Source organism: Lutjanus erythropterus, chromosome 1 (genome assembly GCF_056507025.1).
Source record: "Lutjanus erythropterus isolate fLutEry1 chromosome 1, fLutEry1.hap2, whole genome shotgun sequence".
Lineage (NCBI taxonomy): Eukaryota > Metazoa > Chordata > Actinopteri > Lutjaniformes > Lutjanidae > Lutjanus > Lutjanus erythropterus.
Genome location: NC_139317.1, coordinates 27,180,931 through 27,199,873, shown reverse-complemented (window position 1 = coordinate 27,199,873; position 18,943 = coordinate 27,180,931). Strand labels below are relative to the sequence as shown.

The 18,943-nt window shown below is 40.8% G+C and overlaps 1 protein-coding gene across 1 annotated transcript; it reads left to right on the top strand.

Annotated features, from left to right (window-relative positions):
- Positions 1–737: 737 nt before the first annotated feature.
- Positions 738–17,159, top strand: qser1 (glutamine and serine rich 1). Its single transcript, XM_084718390.1, has 13 exons — positions 738–1,323; positions 5,747–5,856; positions 6,430–6,564; positions 7,809–11,114; positions 12,607–12,911; positions 13,253–13,369; positions 13,463–13,596; positions 13,697–13,872; positions 13,992–14,129; positions 14,497–14,594; positions 15,300–15,446; positions 15,644–15,739; positions 15,913–17,159. Exons 1-13 carry the CDS (start codon positions 1,214–1,216, stop codon positions 16,051–16,053), a joined length of 5,013 nt encoding a protein of 1,670 aa, XP_084574516.1. The 5' UTR covers positions 738–1,213; the 3' UTR covers positions 16,054–17,159.
- The last annotated feature ends 1,784 nt before the right edge of the window (positions 17,160–18,943 follow it).

Below are 18,943 nucleotides of genomic sequence, written 5' to 3'. Positions count from 1 at the left end.
AGGAGCGACAACAACAACAACAACAATAATATAATAATAATAATAATAATAATAATAATAATAATAATATGTGATAACAGCATAATAACTACAATAACAAAAATGATAATGTAGTATATATATAATAAGAAGAATAATGTCATATGTATAATATAACACTAACCCTATTCTGATAATATAACACACACATACACACACACACAGGTAGAAATATGAATGCAATAACATTAATAAATTATATACATATACAGTATCAGATCAGATCACATACAATAAAGTATATATATTCAAATACTGCTTATGTACAAAAGGGCAGAGTGATAACAGCAGATGATAAAAGTTAAAGATGATACAAGTTTAGTCCAGTTCAGAGCCCACAGACCTGACAGAGGCAGATGAGTTGTAAAGTCTGATAGCAGCTGGTTGGAAAAAATAAAGTTGGGCTTTTTGATTGGTTATAATTTATACTGATGGATATACAGTATATCCATATATTAAATTAAATATGAAGACTTTATCATCTTAAAACCTAAAAGTAAAGAAAGTACCTGGATGGGATTCCTTATGACAAAATCCTCCTCAAATTTGGAGTATGTGCTTTAATGTGTATCTATTGAGGGGGTCTTAGACATGAAAAAATTAGGGAACAGCTGGCCCAGAGCAAAAATGGCTCATCTTACCCCACTCTCCCCTATGTGTAAGACTATCGCTCTAGGCATTATTCTGATAATTTTAATAAACCCATTCAAGCAGAACCAGGCTTTAACAAATCATTTTACATGGGAACTTTGTGGTTCTTCGACATGGTCTGAAAAGTTTTTGTATCTCAAATGATCTCATGAACCGCGCAGGTGAGAGACATGTAGCTGAACTTTTAGGTGGAAGGAAGGAAAACTACAGAACTTCCAGCCAAAGTCTGCGGTGCATCCTGGGAAATAAACTAACATGGGTACGTGAAACCATGCAGGGCTTGCACGGCTCTCCATGACGGGAGATGAACAAAAATTAACGAAATCACTCAGAAGGCAGAAAGGTAGACTTTTCTCCAGGATATAGCACAGCTTCGGGGCGGCCTTGCGGCGGACTGTGCGGTGCTCCGACGGGACTGCCTGCCTGCCCTGGTCGCTCGGTCTCGGTGGGTCGGACCCCGGGCTGCTATGATGTGTGTCCGCTGCTCCACGAAGCTCTGTCGGGGAAGTGAATCTTTCACCGGATGATGGACAGGAACTACCCGACCTCCAGCTTTGCGGACGCGCTGGCTCCACCAGCACAGACCGTAGCTTCTTGGGCCTATGACCGCAGCACAGCCAGTGTCAAGCCAAGGTAAAAGATGAAGGAGAGGGCACCTTCCCAAGGAAATGTCGGGGATGGAGGGCCTAGCTTTGACTGTTGTTAACACTGGGAACACTGGAGGAAATGGAGAAATTTCTGAATTTGATCGGACTTGTGGAGGCTTTGACGTTTGTTAGTGTCTCTCCCACCTTGCTAGTTTTCGTTAGCAGCACCGTATCCTCCTCAGCATGGCCATGCACAGAGTTAGTACAAACTAGAGATGAATTTATTTTATATCTGTACTAGTTAAGTTGAGAGCTAGGCAGCTTAGATTAGCGTTTTATCGTCCACTTTTCTTGCCTCACAGGTGCCTCGTAAAGTCAAAACAAGATAGGTAACTAGCCACTAATGCTAGTCATGTCAGTTCTGGCACTTCAGATCAGTGGTTAAGTTACATAGCTGCTGGTGTTTGTTACCTAAGAGCTAAGAGGCGACGTGTCCAAATATCAACATATTTGTTATTGTTTCAGTCTTTTGTTACCGTATGTTTGATAAAGTATTCAACTTGTAACTGTGAAAGTTGTAGAGCTCTAACTTTTAGTCAAACTCAGGACCTCTATATTATGTTCTACTACATGTTATACTAATTAAATGGGATCATGCTTAAGTTATAGGTAGGTATCTGCTACGAATAAATCAGATTTTGCCCACAGGCAGCACATAAAATAGCAGCACTTCAATGTGTGTACAACAAACTTTCCTTAAAGGGACAGTTCACCCTAAATTCAAATATACATATTTCCTCTGGCCTATAGTGCTATTTATCCATATAAATTGTACACCTGTCAAATGTAATGCAATCAAAGACAACAGCTCAACCATACATGCTAAATTAACAGAGATAACAGTGTTCAGTTTTCACTGACATTTGCACAGGCATGTTTAGTATTGATGTTTTAATGGGTTCTTCGCAGGGCTGCGCAATTTGATTTAAAAAAAAGTCATATTCACTGAAATTGATATGCGATACAGTAGTGGACATGATCAGTTGTGATGATGTGACATTTATTGAGGTGTGTACAAACTTGTCTTTCATCTGGAGAACAAGATTATTTGGTCAGATCATCTATGCAGCACTACAGCCCCTCATTATAATGCTGTTTTCTCAACAGTTTCAAAAAATTGCGATTTGGTTCTGGTTCTGAGATTTGGATATTGCACTTGCCCACATGGCGATTTTATTGCGATTAGTTATACAGCCCGAGTTCTTCCTTAGCTCATAATACAACCTTCCACCAAGTTTCATGAATATCTGGACAGCAGTTTTTCTGTAATGCTGCTGACAAACAAGTGGCACTGAAACCCAGAAGTACTTGGCGGAGGTGACGAGGGGCTAAGAATATTAAAAACATATTTTCACAAAGTAGTCTAGTACAGCACCACCACTGACAATGAGCTCAGTAATAAGCATACAGTTTAACACCTCTCTGATAGTGTCAACAAAACACAACCTTATTATCTTCAGACATGTAGATTATGAGAATCAAGATGAGCAATTAGCTGCCCGTGATAGTCATCATGTGAGTTATGGCACTTCAGATGGTAAAATTACATAGCTGTTGGTGTTCATACCTAAGAGATAAGAGGTGCCGTGTCCACTTCTTTACATATTTTTCATTGTTTAGTTGTGAGAATGAGATGTGCTTTGCTATCTTTGAGTATTTTAACTTACTTTCTATTTTATAGAAAATACAGTAGCTAATTTTTAACTAACCACAAAACCTGCCAGAGTTATACAGCTCAAACTCAAGACTATTATATTCTACTAGATATTATACTAATTAAAAGGGATCATGCTTGAGTTGAAGATAGTATCTGCTACAAATAAGTCATATTTAGCTCACAGGCAGCACATAAAATAGCAGCACTTCAGTTATTGTACATGAAACTTTCCATACAGAAACAGTTTACCCTAATGTCAAATATACATATTTTTCCTCTGGCCTGTAGTGTTATTTATCCCTCTCAATTGTACACCTGTGAAATCTAATGTAATTCAAGCCCAGCCATAAATTCTAGTTTTACAAAGATAAGATTTGACACTATCAAAGGGGCAATAATTTTTGTTTATTACTGAGGTGATAGTTTTAATGGAATTTTCTCTGGCCCATGCTACACCCTTCCACAAAATTTCATGAAAATCAGGCCAGTAATTTTTTTCTGTAATCCTACTAACAAGCTGACAAACAAATAGCAGAACTATTTACTTTTTCCATAAGAAAAAAAGTATTTCCTGCCTGAAACTGCCCACAACAAGGTCTGTGGATTGTCTTGAGTAACCAGGTCATGACTTCTGGAAAAAGACGTTGCTTTGGTTTTTTGGATGCTTTGTGCACCACAAGCCGAGTACCATCTAGTTATATTTGAGTGAAGGCAGACATTTCTACTGCTGAAATTTCCAAAACTAGGCAACACACTTCAAAACTATCTAGATGAATAGCACTAAAGACCAGAGGAAAAATATGTATGCTTGTTTTGGGGGTGAACTGTCACTTTAATAACAAAAATAAAGGCCAGAGCAGGTAAATTAAGATGGTCCAACAAATTAGACTCCAGAAAGAATCAAAGTGTCTACAAGTTTGAACACCAGTTAACTATAGGCTTATGATAAATCAAGTAAAATATGCCATGAATGAGCCAGTGCAGGTTCAGAAATGCCTACCTCAGTTTGTTTCCCTTGTGTCATTTTAGAAAGACCCAAATAGCAGGGGATGTTTGGCTGTTGATTAGACTAAAAAATGGAGACTGATAAATTGACACATACATTTGCTCTTACTGCTTGTGAAACTACTTGATCAACTGATAAACACTCAGTGTTCAGTTTATTAGGTACACCTGTAAAATCTAATGTAATCCAAGACAACAACTCAGCCATAATTTCTGCTTTTACAAAGATAATAATGATCAGTTTTGATGTTCTGGACTGCATTATGTTGGTGTCTCATGTTTAGACCACTTAGGGCACTCTAGGACAAATGCCTTATTTTGCAGTGTTAATGAAAGTAAAAAAAATATTTGGATATCCACCCCATGATTCAGATCTGCTCCAAGATGTAATCAGTTATTCTTTGGCCCAGGTTACACCCTTCCACAAAATTTCATGAAAATCCAGCCAGTAGTTTTTCCCATAATCCTGCTGACAAACAGACAAACACACCGAAAACATAACCTCCTCAGTGGAGGTAACAAGGGGGAGGAATATTAAAAACACGTTTCGATGTAATGTTGTCCACTACAGCAACACAACTAACTATGACCTAAGTTATAAATATACAGTTAACACCTCAGTGGCTGTGTCAACAAAAATGGAACATTATAACCTTCAAAAATATAGAATATGTGGCAGAGTGTACTGTATATTGGGCTTTATTATATGTTAGGTCAAATTTATAGTCAAATAGCAGAGGAGAGTTTCATAACAAAAGATTACTGGTGTGTGTGTTTGTGTCTGTTGAAGGGACCAGAAAAAGAGGCAGATGACTCCCTTTGGCCTCTGTGTTCTTCCACAGATGTTTACCTTCTGGCAAAAAGGGAACACATTGGATCAGGCTGGCTGCATCTCATTACCTCTCATTTCATGTCTGTTTCCTATGAAATGTCTCCCTCGAGAAAATAAAGTCATATGTCAGATATTAAACCTTTTTTTACCTAACTTAATCAGGCAAACTTTATCATAGTATGTTGGAACAAGTACAGTAATCTGATTTTATTTTTAGACAACAACGGTCACAACAGTGATAAATTCCTAAACCACCTTTGCGGTTTTAACAGCCATTCATATTTTTACAAGTTAGGACTATGAATGTTTTAAAGTACAGTAGTTACTGACATAGGATACAAACTAAGACACCACAGACAAAAAAAGCCTGAAATTAGGTTGATCGTTGTTTCTGCTCAGATGAAGATTGCCATTCTTTTTTGTCGTAACATCAACTGGTAAACAGGTTCCTTTTTTCTGGGAAAATTGATGTCCTGTTTTGTTATTCATATTTGTGGTAGCCTGAAATGTGTGCCATGTTTTCTGTGAATTACTTACCTCTCTGACTGACTTTCATCTGTGACACACCAACAGCAACATGAGCTCTTGAAACATTGATGAAATAATTCAAGAAATACCATAAATTGAAATGGATAATGGATTGGACACATCTAGGGTTAGGATTTAATCACATTATAAGCTGTGTTTAACTTTTTCAAAGCCTGCTTCATAGAGTTATAATTGCATTTTCTGCAAATAGCTTGTTGGTCTAGTGAGTTTGTCTCTCAGTAGACAGGAAAGATTTGACAGAATTCATACGTAAAAACAAACATGCTGCATGTCAAGAGAAGTAATTTACTTGAGTCACACACTGTTTGTGAATATGAGAGTTCTCATGTCATGTATGTTTTTTTTTGTGTGTGTTTGTTGATGCAGTTCCAGTTATGGTGCAGCACACCTTGATGCAGAGCTCCTCCAGAGGCAAAGCTACACTTCCACCCACCAGCTTCCCACCTACACTACATCACATCTTCCTGCTGCAGCAGGTCAGTTATGAATGCTGAACACATTGTTTTTATAGAGCCCATTGAAACAAATTACAATAAACTTACTTTAACGCTCACCACTTGTGGCATCTTTTCATGCAGACATTTTTGATTTTATATGCTTTTTTTTTTTAAACTATCCTCGTCTTCGTGTGCCACCAGCCAAAATGGAATTTCAATTGTGGTGCTCAAAACATGGGAAAACTGCATTTTAAAACCTCAATAGCAATGGGTCTGGATAACACAGAAGCCTGCGGATGGTTTTAATTGGAGAAGTTTCTTCTGAAGAAACTAGTACCTCATCCCTCTTATACAGTATTTCAGCATGTCATTTTTTAAATGCTTTGAGCACCACAAACTAAATTCTTTCCACCTGTGGTGGCAGAAATCTCAGAAGCATCTCAAACCTTAGCAAATTGTCTGCATGACTAGAAATTTACAGCCTGACTAATACAGAATTTTTTTGGTTCAAGTAATCCTTTTTAAGGCTCTTATTTGCTTGGTACATAATTGTTTTTACTTTGTTGCCCATTTCTGTGGTTATCCTTCTTTTCCTCTTTTGACTGTCAACAGCACTTGACTCAAGCAGTAATACTTCTGAGACCTCAATCATGAGCTTCCTGTCAGCCATGGAGTCCAGAAGCCTTCAGGCTGGTCCTGTTAGTGCCTCACTGCTTCCTCCTTTCAGACCCCCATCATGGCCTGCTGGTGAGGTCACATCCACTAATGTAGACTTTTAAGTACACATTACCTATTCTGGTTTAGCCAGATACTCCTGTTTTTACTATGTATGCATGTTTCGTATTGTGTTTAAAGTGGAAATAGACAATGTGTTGCTTTAACTTATTATGAAGAAAATGTTGATTGCACAGTGTAATGGTTATAGAATAATAACATCACCCACATTTAGATTGGTCCTCCTATAAAGCCTCACTTTCATAATGCAAATCTGACACTTGGCCATTTTGACCATTTACCTTGAAAATTACTAAATTAGACTAAATTGATGAACAAAATCACTCCTTTTTTCCTAATATTTTTTTCTAATTCCTCCTTCCACCCTGACACCAACCCCTGCTGTAGTTACTTGTTTGTGTGAAGCTATAAGCTAACATTACTCAAACTATGCCATTATTGTGCAATGCACATCATTTCAATAGCTTATGTCTGTTTCCAAATTCAGTAAAGCATTCAGTTTCAATGTGTCTCTTCAGTGAACATGCTTATTTATTCTCTTTTAGTTCTTGAGTGATGTTTTCTTAAGAAAACAGAAAGTGATCCAGTGTGGGTCAAAGTGTGTTTCCCCTATCAGATAGTGTTTCTCATAGCAATGCCCTCTGCAGTTGAGGAGTAGGTTATTTTTCATTAAATCTTCTATCCCAAGTCCAGAATATGAATAGACCAGGTAAGGTTATACATTTATCCCCTGTATAGAATGGACTATAGATTAAAAACAATGATAAGATACAGTATAAAATTATCAGTGATTATCAGTTATCTGTGACAACAAAATGAAGTCTGCATCATGTGATCTGATACAAGGTTGTTGTAAATATTCTAAACCAGAAGTTTAGGGTTCCAAACTGTTTCATGGGAGGCTCACTGAATGGAACTGTAAAAATATTACCTTAGTTATTATATTATTTAAGGGCAGGCCCTTTGAAAACCCCTGGTCTAAACTGTTGAAACAATTAGCATGATGCATGCTGATACTATTTGAATGAAGCTGAAAAAGGAAAGACGAGGCTTAAACATTCTACACATTGAGAAGGCTTTTATCAAACTTAAACAGATGAACATAATTCAGTTGGTTGGTGATGTCAGTATTTCCATTTTTGCAGGTTTATTACAAGGTTTACCTATTGCATGTACAGGTTGAATTTATTATGCTTGGGTTATATCCCTTCATGTTGCCTGTCCGAACCTTATATTATCTATTCTGTGCAACACAGGTACCAACTCCTCCACCACAGAGCTGTATCTGACCGGTGCCCTGCCTTCTACTGCCACTTTCCCCTCTCCTGCTGCTCTGTCATCCTATCAGCATGCTGGTGCCTACCCTTCCAGGAGTTACGCTACCAACCCTTCCTTGGCTCTCCAGGATCCCGCCTTCAGCAATTCCACCAATGGCCTGTTTTCTCATCATGACCCCCTCCTTCATCTCAAATCAAGCCAGACTGTGCTCCCCACTGCACTCGCCTTTAACCATCTTTCTGCCCCCACTTTGGGCTCAGCTCTTCCTGTCCAGTCCTCCACTTACCGCTCGGCCCAGGAGTCAGCTCCCCACCTCCTGCAACCTCAGTTCAGTCTGCTACCCTCTGCCCTGTCTGCCCCCCCTGGTGCCCCACAACCCTATGGGGCCACAGTTTTCTCTGGCTCTATTGAAAGAGCTCTTCAGCGTGAATGTAGTGTGATCAAACACCACCAGAGGCCTTCCAGCAGCCATGCGGCCTCCGAGCACTTGCCCAATTCAGAGCACTCCTTACAGGGGTACTTTGGCTCTGGCAGTGAAGTGGATGTGTCCTACCAGCAGGACCCGTCCCGTCAGACCCCGGTGTCCTGCAGCCCTTCCACAGCAGCAGATTCCTCTCAAGGGGTCAGTCGTACTCCACAACCCAAAACAGACTCAGTAACTCAAGCGTATTCGTCCACTTCTTTGCCGAAGTCTAAAGACTGCTCTTCCAAACTTGCTCCGCACCCTGCTGGGGGTGAGGAGGGTCATGAGCACTCTCAGAACCACACAAGAGCATCTCCTGAACACTATTCCCCCCCTGGACAGAAGCAGAATTCAGTGATTGCTAACCAGCAGTCAGTCCAGCTCTCCAGCCTAATGTCCCCCAGTCTGTCTCAAACCTACATCACCCCCCACACTCAATCACAGCCCACCCATTCCACCTCTGACAAACTCTCCCCTCTTTACAAGACTCTGCCTTCCCTCTCCAGCCAGTCTGACAACGTGGCATCTGTTAGTCAGACTCTTGTTTACTCCTCCAGTCCTGGGCTGAGCCAGGAGCAGGAGATTCAGTATGGAGCCCAGGTCCAGGGCTTGTGTCAGGGAAATCTCTCTGAGAGCTACCCCACGTCCCACTCTCAGGGTGCCCCAAATGTGACTTTTACATCTCAGTCACAAGGACAAGCTTCGGTGACTCAGTCTCAGACTTACACCGCAGGACAATCACTTAACCAATCCCTTAACTCATCTTATACACCCACATGCGTGCGGAGTCTGCCCACGTCCAATTCTACACAGGACTACAGCCTGATGCAGGCCTCGGTGGGAGGTAAAACACACGACACACTGACCCAGCAGCAGACACAGACCCATATTTTGTCTGCACCATTGCCTACCTATTCTTCAACTGCTCAAGCCTTACAGAATAACGTCAGATCCTCGATACAGGACATAAAGCCAACATATGGCAAACAGAAACTTGAAGAGCTTCCCATTCAGGACATAGATGCTCTTCAGCAGGCGTCTATGGAGGCTTCTGCTGCAGCAAACAATATGTCTGCTCACAACAATGTCATCTATGTTGTTTCAAAAATGGACGATCATCACAAAACACAAAGTGTCATCCGAAGCAATTCACGTTCTGATGAACAGCTCATGGGACTGGGTCAGGTGAAGGGTGAAAGGATGGGTTCTCTGTGCCAACAGCACATTCATCTTAGCAGCACCAACGGTCAGGAAATTGCCAAAACTACAAACTCCAGTATTATATCTTCCCTAAGCTCTGAACAGCTCAAGCAGCACCCTCTCCAGCTCAAATCTCCTGAGCCACATCAACAAAACCACCCGAATCACAGTCAGTCACAGAGCCAGACCCCGGCAGCAGCCCACACCCAGTTCATCACCGTCCCCAGCACTCAGGTTCTCCTTGAGCATAATCAGATGATTCTGCTTCAGCAGCCACTTGTCCACCCTGGTCAAAACGCTTCAAAGGTGGTGTCAGTGCAAGGTATCCAATCAGCCCAAGATCTGGGCCCTGTTCATGTCCAGTATCTCCACATGGATCGAGAACTGCTGGGTGCCAGTGTGACTGAAACCCAAAGTCAGCAGGGCGCAGTCGTGTCCGAACAGAACTCCGATTCCTCTAAACACCACTACAGCCAGACGGCCAATCCGCAACCAAATGATGCTAAGAACCACTTTGCTCTCAACTCCATCTGTTTCCCCGATTCTATGCTACTCGCAGACGACAGAAATATTTTGTCAAACGTTGATGATATCCTGGCTGCCACAGTGGCAGCCTGTGGCGTCACACCACAAGACTTTGTCAAAGCGACATCCTCTGCTGAGGCTGAAATGGCAGCGATGGCAAGCCCAGTTGATTCTAAAAGTCACTTCCAGACTGTGGATATAAGGCACATGTCACCTAGTTTCTCTTCAGCACAACATCCAATCATCAGCAACACTAACTCCCACACCATGGCCATGACACTAAACGGAACTCAGATGGCCACGGACTGTCAGGGTCAGTCTGTTCACCACAGCAACAGTTCTGAGCTTGACACAAATGGAGATGGAGGTAGCTCTGAGAATGACTATCATTTAGCTGGGCAGGTGTACGACCCATCAGGTCTGCAGAACAGAGTCAAAGGGAACACAAAGTGTATTAAAACAGAGGACGGCCTCATTGAAAGTCCAGGTGGGGAAGAATTTTCCAAAAAGAAAGCTCGCTCCAAGTCTTTGACCAAACCAGGTGGTCCTGAGGAGGATAGTGGACAAGCCAGATCAGCCAAACGCAGTGGCCAGGCAAAGCGGCAAAACTCCAGGGGTAGTGACGTCAGCTCGCCCTCTTCCTCACACAGTGTATATGATGGATGTCCGCAGCAGGAGAGAATCAGGCAGAAGATCCGTGAGGTGGAAGAAAAACAGCCGGAGGTCAAAACAGGCTTCATTGGCTCCTTCCTCGACTTCATCAAATCTGGCCCCAAACAGCAATACTCTCCGAGTCCAACACGAACTATCAGTCGCCCAAGAAAGCCTATTACCACGCCCAAACCACTGCCATGTACTTTGCCTACTCTGCCTCCCAAACTGCAGACTCTGCCTGGGCCCTTGATTCCGCAGGAGAGTCAGGGAGTGAGCTCTCAGCAGAAACGTCTGGATGAAGATCTGCAGAAGAACTTGGAGACTCTGCCGTCTTTCAGCTCAGATGAAGAGGAAAACACTGGGAAGAACCAGGCTCTGAGGAACAGCATCAGCTCAGCGCTTTCAGCTCTGGATGAGGCTTCAGATCGTAAAACCCGGATAGGTAAAGATACCCGGCTTAAAGAGAGACTTTGGCACTTTTCATGTGATTGTCCACTCAGTGTTGATGTTAAATGTCAGCTGAAGCGATAAATTCCTCAGTGTGATATATTTACCCATAAAGTCGAATTCTCCTGCTGCAAAATCTGTTGTTCTTCCAGCTTGCAGTGATGCCACAGTGGTGTAGCTGGTGTTAAGGAAGAACTACAGACTGTTTCAGTGCAGATTTCTAGTCTGTGCTTCTGGGTAAACAAGAGGAACAAACAGACTTGCTAGATGAATATTTTTGCCACTTAACACAGTGTTTTGGCCCACAAAGTAATGGCTGCAGACTAGGGTGGTGATAACTTGGCAACATGGGTGTGGGAGTCACAGTGCTCCCTGGCACATGTAGATACTACTGCAAGTCTCCGCAAGCAGGAGATTTTTTCTTTGTCAGTATAGCACAAACTGAGGAATTTATTGCTTCAATTAACAAGATTTACCATTAACGCTTGCAGGACTGCCACATTAAAGGTGCCAATTTTTGCCTTTAAGCTTGACAAAAACTGCCACTATAATTTTGTATAATTGTTCAACTATTCATTGTTTTCAATATTAATGTTTTTTTTTATCATTTTGAAAAAATGAAATGGTAACAAATCCCTACAAGTTATTTTAGCTGGGCAACTGTCCAGATCGATGTCTTAACTACTTTTTCTTTCCAACAGTCAGAACGCAAATATAAAATTAATTTATGATAAGATAAGCACATAAATTCTAATTGTTGTGCTGCAGTAAACAGCAAAAGATTTATTGCTTATCAAAGTGATGGCTGATTAATATTCATTCAATTCCGACTGGGTAACGTGAAAGAGCTAGTATTCTCAAATGTTAAAATATTATCTTAACACAATCAGCTATACAAGAACACTGCTAAATTTGGCAAAATATTGATTTACTATCTGATTTTTAAAAAAATCAATAAATAGGACAAGGAGGCTGAGCAGGCATTCAACACCGGTTTTTGTCTTTTTTTTTGTGTCCGTACGGACACATTTCAATCAGTGCCAAAACGGTATTGTGATTTGTTTTGCAGCTGTACTGTCAATGCACTGCAGGTTTGTTTAGACCCTAATCAGAATTTCATATGAATTTCAGTGGACAGTGAAGTGCAAAGCAGGGAATTTGCCAAGCTGTCACTATCTAGTTACTGTTTGGCTAAAATAAATAGTAAGTAATAGTAAATGGTATTGAGATGGTTCAGCTTGTTGATAAAGTTGAAGTGCATACCACATTTGTTTAAATCCAGCACTAGCCTTTATTACATGTTGTGTCTTCCATCTTTGCTGCAGTGCTTCCTTCTAAAGTCAACAGTATTCTCTTTGATACACTTTTTTAATATCAGTAATACCCTTGCATCATCATTCTTTTGGCATATGTTTGGATCTGCATTGTCTGAGAACTTGAGAGTGCTTTTTCTTCAACACATTCATATGTTTGCAATCTTTCTCCAGATAACCAAATTCCTGGTCCAATGATGAAGCCAGTCCAAGTTCCCACCATTCCGCACACCGTCACCGAGGCCTGTCTGCCGCACGTCGCCACTCCTGCACCGACAGCAAACACGATATCAGTAGGAACTGTGACCGCAGCCAAAGAGGAGCCCAAAGAGACGCCGCCGGGCCAGTTGGCTGTGCAGTTGATGAGCGTGGCCATCGAGGGACTGACAGATGAGGAGCTGTCGGACAGCGGAGGGGAAGGAATGTACCGGGAGAGAGATGAGTTTGTCGTCAGGAATGAGGATATTGAAAGCTTGAAGGTACATGGATTTTGGTGCTCAGCAGAATTTAACTTGAGCGGTCATAGTGGAAACGGTTGTATAGATGAAGATGCTTGTCAAAATATTGTATTTGACATGTTAGAAGTAAACTAGATATTGTGACTTGTGGTGGTGCAGTGGACCTTACTGTAGTGAAACGTCAGGCATTGAGGGTGCCACCCAACACTTCCTGGAAGGTGCTCAGCTCACAACTGTGGAAGGACAGTCATATCAGATCTTATGCACACTCATATCTGAACATTCATTGTTTCATTTCTGATACTGCAACTGTAGCTACATACTGACACCTGTTCTGCATGGTTTCATGTGTATGTGTCCAGGTGACGATGAAAGTAGGCAGTGAACCTCCAGCCATCTGGAAGGTCCAAAAGGCTCTGCTGCAGAAATTTGTGCCCGAGTTGAGAGATGGAAAGAGAGTCTTCTCAGCCACCAATAGCGTAAGTAACAGCAGACCTACTAGTATGCATGATTACGAGTTTTTGATCATCGTTTTTCTGCAACCTGTAATATTCCTTTCTTTGTGTGTGTAGTATCTTGGATATTTTGGTGATGCTAAGACCATGTACCAGAGAGTATATGTGAAGTTCTTGGATACAGTTAACAAAAGGGAGTATGTACGAGTTTGTAGTCGGAAGCCACGCTGCAAGCCTATGAACTCGCTAAGGTACATTAAGAGTATCAACTGATGTGATTCAACTTTCTTTTTTCTTTTTTTTAATAACATGACTCTGTGGTGGAGTTAACTGTCTTTGTTCTGCAACTAGGAATGTTCAGGTGAAAACTTTGCTGGGCTTGACTGCCGCCCCTTCCACAGTCTCTCAAAGCCAAAAGCCTCGACCCAAACAACCCAAGCCCAGGGCAGAGCCCCCACCTAAGAAGAGGAGGAAATGGAAGGAGGAGTTTTCACATACTCCCTCAGGATCATCTGCAGAAGATGATGGTGAGGGGGCTTTTAAATCTAGTTTGAATAGAAGTTGATATGATTGTAGGCTAAATCTCTTCATCACTCTCACCCTCCTGATCTTTGATCTCTCTCACACACACACACACACCTCTTAGAGTTAAACCCTCCGGTGCCGTTTGCTTCACGGTTCCTCAACACACGAACCATGAAGGAGACATTTAAGAGCTTTGTGGAACTACTTATCAGCATCGCCTTAGACGAGGATGTGATGACGGCACTTGAAAGGGCAAACGGTGAGTGAAGTGACTTTCTGCTGTTGTTTTCTTTTGAGCTATTGGTAAAATCTTGTTTTTAATTTGGAGTAATGTTATAGTCATAGTTTTTAAGTTTAATCATTGGTTTTTACATTATTTCTATTCCTGGTCTTTAATTTATTTGATCCTTTTGACTTTTATGAGTTGATTTGTAACATTTTATGTTTGTTTTAATGTTTTTTAATGTTTTTTTTTTTTGCCATGTGAAGCACTCAGGGCTGCATATGTGTATTAAAGGTGTTATAAGTTAATACCAGACCAAAAACTGAATGAAAACCTGTAAAAACAAGGGTGAATCAGATAGTAGACTTGAGCTGTATTCACTTGTTAACTTGTCGTTTTTCAGATGAGTTGCTGCTGCCACATATGAAGAGAGTGGATGGGATGATCACTGACAACAGGAAACGCCTGCTTCACAAACTACACATAGGGCAGGTCCTAAAGGTGGGTGTTTCAGCAGACACTCTGTGGCTCAGTGAATACAGTGTTTTACATATGACAACCCGCCATATAAAAAACATCAGCACCATAACATGATTTTCTATTATTTGAGCTGCACACCTTTCTTGGTCGTGTCTAGAAGGGAGCTCTTTATTTGCACATCTCTTGTGAGATTTGCGTCCGTCGATCCTGGTAAAATAATCAAACTCGCATGATCTTTCGTGGTTCTAGGGTTCCCTGCGCGGAGCAGCAACTGTCACTCTAGACCATTAAATTAGCAAAATAAAATGACAAATATCACCCCAAAAAAGCGACTGATGATGGATTCAGCCAATCGTCAAGAGATGATATGTTTGTCCAATCACCCAGCCCTAAACTGCTGCCAACATTTGGTTGTTTTAAGTTTTCTCCAAAAACAGTGGAACAATTTTTTTTATGTTTTCTCTTCAGTAACAAAAAGCTAAATCATAAGCTGAAAAAGCCACCTTTGTCGTTGGGTAAACTGAGATTAGCATTATTTCAATATTGAGTCAATGCACTAAAAATTCATTTTCTTTCTTGGGCATTATTTTCACTCCAGAGGACTTTAAAGGCAAACTTAAAAACATAAACTCTGGATATATTTTGTTGACAAAGACAGGAGCAAAGGCACAGGTGGTGTGTGTGGTGTATGAATGAATCTAAGCGACTTTCCTATTGTGTCTTCAGACGGCTCTAGACAACTTCCCAGAGATCTCAGTGGTGACTGAACTGAAGAAGGATGGGGAAACCCCGGCCTTTAAGGTGCGTCTCAGTGGGAAGGCCTACAACAAAAAAACTATGAAGCCCTACAAGATGCCGAACAAAGTGCCACAGGTAAGAGGATGTAATATTTTGGTCAGATTTACTGTACTGTCAATTTATGCCCAGCAGAGGGCACAGTATCACCACTCAGTCCTTTATTCTGTTGAACACTGAAGCCACTGTGCCCTTTCCTGTCATGCTGTCTGGCTAATTTTTGTACAACAGAATTTTAAATTAATGTTAAGCCTTTCTTATTTTTTCATTTCTAGGAGTACACAGTGGACCAGCAGAGAACTCAGTGGTTCTCGCTGTACCACTCTCTGCAGCATTACAAGTACCACACGTACCTCATGTGTAAGGATGAGGTGAGATATTATTTTATGTGTTGAATCAGTGCTAAGTGAGTGTTGATTTTACTCTGTCGTGTAATCATCTGTATGTTCAATTTTCTAATTACCCTGGTGAAACAATGCCATATTGAGCTCTTTTTTTATTCATTTATTTATTTATTTTTTCCATTTGTGGTTCCACCCTCCAGATAGCATCTTTGCGGGTGCAGGCGGGGGATCTGGGGCAGGAGGAGACGGTACAGAAGTGTCTGCAGAATGGAGCGTGGGTAGAGGGGCTGTTTGATCGCTTTGGAGAGCTAATCAATCAAGTGCAGCAGGCCTGCCGGTGATCCAGCCTCAACTCTGGTTTAAAAGTAAACCTCGATACAACAAAGTCCAACACGTCAAAACAAGAGGATGCTCCAGCTCTAAATGGCAGCAGAGAAGGATGGAGTGAGTCTCTCCTTCCAGCCTCAGAGAGATTTGAATCAGGGACCTGTCAGCCGATTTGCCTGAAAGACGTTCGGGGGCGTGTGCCCTGAAAGTGGCAGCAGGTGAACAGCGGGACAGCAGTGATGTTTATAGTCTTGCATCGCTGTACCCCAGCAGTAAGCAGTAACTTGATCAACAGAGGGCAAGGACTTTGTTTTTGAAGCAGCTTGGAAGACTTCCACGTAATGCTTCTCCTAGTCTTTGTAGGTTTTTGTAGTTACATGCCCACTTTTTATGGGCCTTTTCATAGATTTATATAATGTTTTTTAGTTAAATGCCAGATCATAACCAGTGAGTATGCACTAGATAGAAAGCAATCGGCATAGGAAGTAGAGCACAGCAAATAAAAATGCAGAAATCTGATTTTCTACAATTATAACAAGCCTTCATCAATCATTTGCATACAGAGAGGTTGATTTATCTCTACACAGTATATTATATATAACCGTAGCTATATACTGTTTGTAAGACATCCATTTTGTAATGGAGCGCCAACTTATATATAATGTACATTTTGTATAAAAGAACAGGGAGGTGGGAACGGCAGCAATCCTCTTAAGTAACTATATACTGTATCTATATTGTGGTTTAACTATGCGCTTCAAACACCCCTTTGTCTTTAGATGCAAGTCAGTGCTGTTCCAGTACTGCTTTTTATAAATTTTGTTAATCAAATATTATTACCTTGACCTATCTAAGGGTAAAATGAAATAAACAAAAGTTGCCTTTATACTCCTTTACAAACATAGCCCACATTTTATGACAAATAGATATATATTTTTCACAGAAGTAAATATTATGTTCTCTTGTTCATTACAATTTCTGAGACACTTTTTCATTGTTTTTTTTTCACAGTTTTCCAAAATGGACTCTTTATAATAAGTCAGTTACCAATTTTATGCTATCAGAAATAATCTTGTTCTTTACAGATGCAGTTTGTAAATAAAGTGCAGCATGTATTAGGTGTTTGCTTTGGTATGTTTTTGTCTGAGGTGGTTAAAACTTGTTCAAAATTGTCCAGGGCTTATACGTGACACACCAGATTTTGAAAACACTTTAGAAGTAAAAAAAAAAAAAAAAAAAAAATCCCACAGATCTCATTACATTTAGAGCTACAGTTATTATCAAGTTAACGTTACTTTTATAAAGTTGCAACAATCAGTCTCGCTTTGAACAGGAGATTCTGAGTACAGTCTGCAGGTGTGAGTGAATTCCTCTGAGGTACTTTTACCACGGGTTTGACTGCGTTCCAAGGTTGTTTGCTACATACGTTTTGCTTCAGTGCACAGCATCTGATGGATGTGTCCTTGACGTTATTTTAGAGGGTATGTTGACAGTTGTTACGTGGCTCTGGAAGCCCATCTGACAATTTGATGGGACAAATAAATGCTGTATGTCATTATAATGAGAAACCTTCTTGGAATGATGACTTTGTATCTCCTAACAATGACTTAGTGTTGAAAATAATGACTTACCTCAAAATAATGAATTAAATAATGAGAAACTTTTTGATAATAGTTTCCTATTATTTTGAGATATGAAGTCAGTATCTTTTTTTCACTTTTTTGACATACTAACTTATTTAGAAAAAGTTTCTAAATATTTTGAGATACCAAATCATTAGTGTCTCATTTTGAGACAATTTCTGATCATTTTAGATTCCAAGTCGTTATTTTGAGATAAGTAATTCATTATTTTTAGTTTAAGAATATAGATGGATATTAAGAATATATTCTTTTTTTTTTTATTTGTTGACATTCAGACTCATTATTTTGCTTAAGTTCCTCATTATACTGAGTCATACTAAGTCATTATTTCAAGATAAGCAAGTTATTATATATCAGAAAGTTTATCATTATGACCTAAAGGATCTTTTTTAGACTCTGTGGTGGAAATGGCCTCTGTGGACGTTGGGGAAGAAGAGCGTCCGGCAGTGAAATTATCATTCTTTGTCAGATGTTTTGTCACTGACCGTTACACTTAGTCCTTAACAGTGAGTCCTGGCATCTCAGGAAAGTCAACTCAACACTAACCAGAACTGTTCAATAACTATCCTGGGTTGCCTCATGTACTTAATAATGTGGAATACAGCTGTGCTACTGGTCTCTATCATGCAGTCATAAACTCAAAATTATCCCCAAAAATATCATAATATCATATTCTGAAGGGGAGGGAGGTTGGGGGGGACATTACAAGGCGAGAAACTTGTGGTGATGCTCGCCCACCATGCTCTCATGACCAAACTATTCACTGCGAATGGGTGGCTGACTCTGTGTCGTCTGAGAGGGCCTTGGCCCTGTTGAATAAAATATAATTGTCCAACAAGCCACAATACAAAATTACTGGCAACTCCTGTCAAACAAAAGTGTCTCTGTGCTGCAGTGACGGCCCTGTGAGGAAAGCCACTGTCCTCTGTCCTTTGGAGCTGCGGAGGAGGACGGACAGTCAGGCAAGCGTTTGGGATTCCAGCACGGGCACAACTGGGAGAGACAGATACTGAATGTCTGCTGTCCAGATGAAAAGCATATGAATTTTTAATGCACTGCATTGTTCCATATGTGGGAGACAGACTGAGAGGACCCTTGAGGCAGCGTGAGAATGTGAGAAGGGCACAGCAACTGGACGGCTGTGTGTTGGATAAGACTCCAAAACACCGCCGCCTATTTGTTTTGGAAATGCCCTGTAGTTAAAACCAAATGTGCTGTGTGATGATGGTGTAGTTTTATAGATGGTTAACCAATCGTGTAC

Excerpts from the sequence above, each read along its gene's own strand:
- qser1 (XM_084718390.1), top strand. The coding sequence starts at position 1,214 with ATGATGGACAGGAACTACCCGACCTCCAGCTTTGCGGACGCGCTGGCT. Across the intron at positions 5,857-6,429 it reads ACATCTTCCTGCTGCAGCAG|CACTTGACTCAAGCAGTAAT; the intron begins GTCAGTTATGAA and ends GACTGTCAACAG. Across the intron at positions 15,447-15,643 it reads TGCCGAACAAAGTGCCACAG|GAGTACACAGTGGACCAGCA; the intron begins GTAAGAGGATGT and ends TTTCATTTCTAG.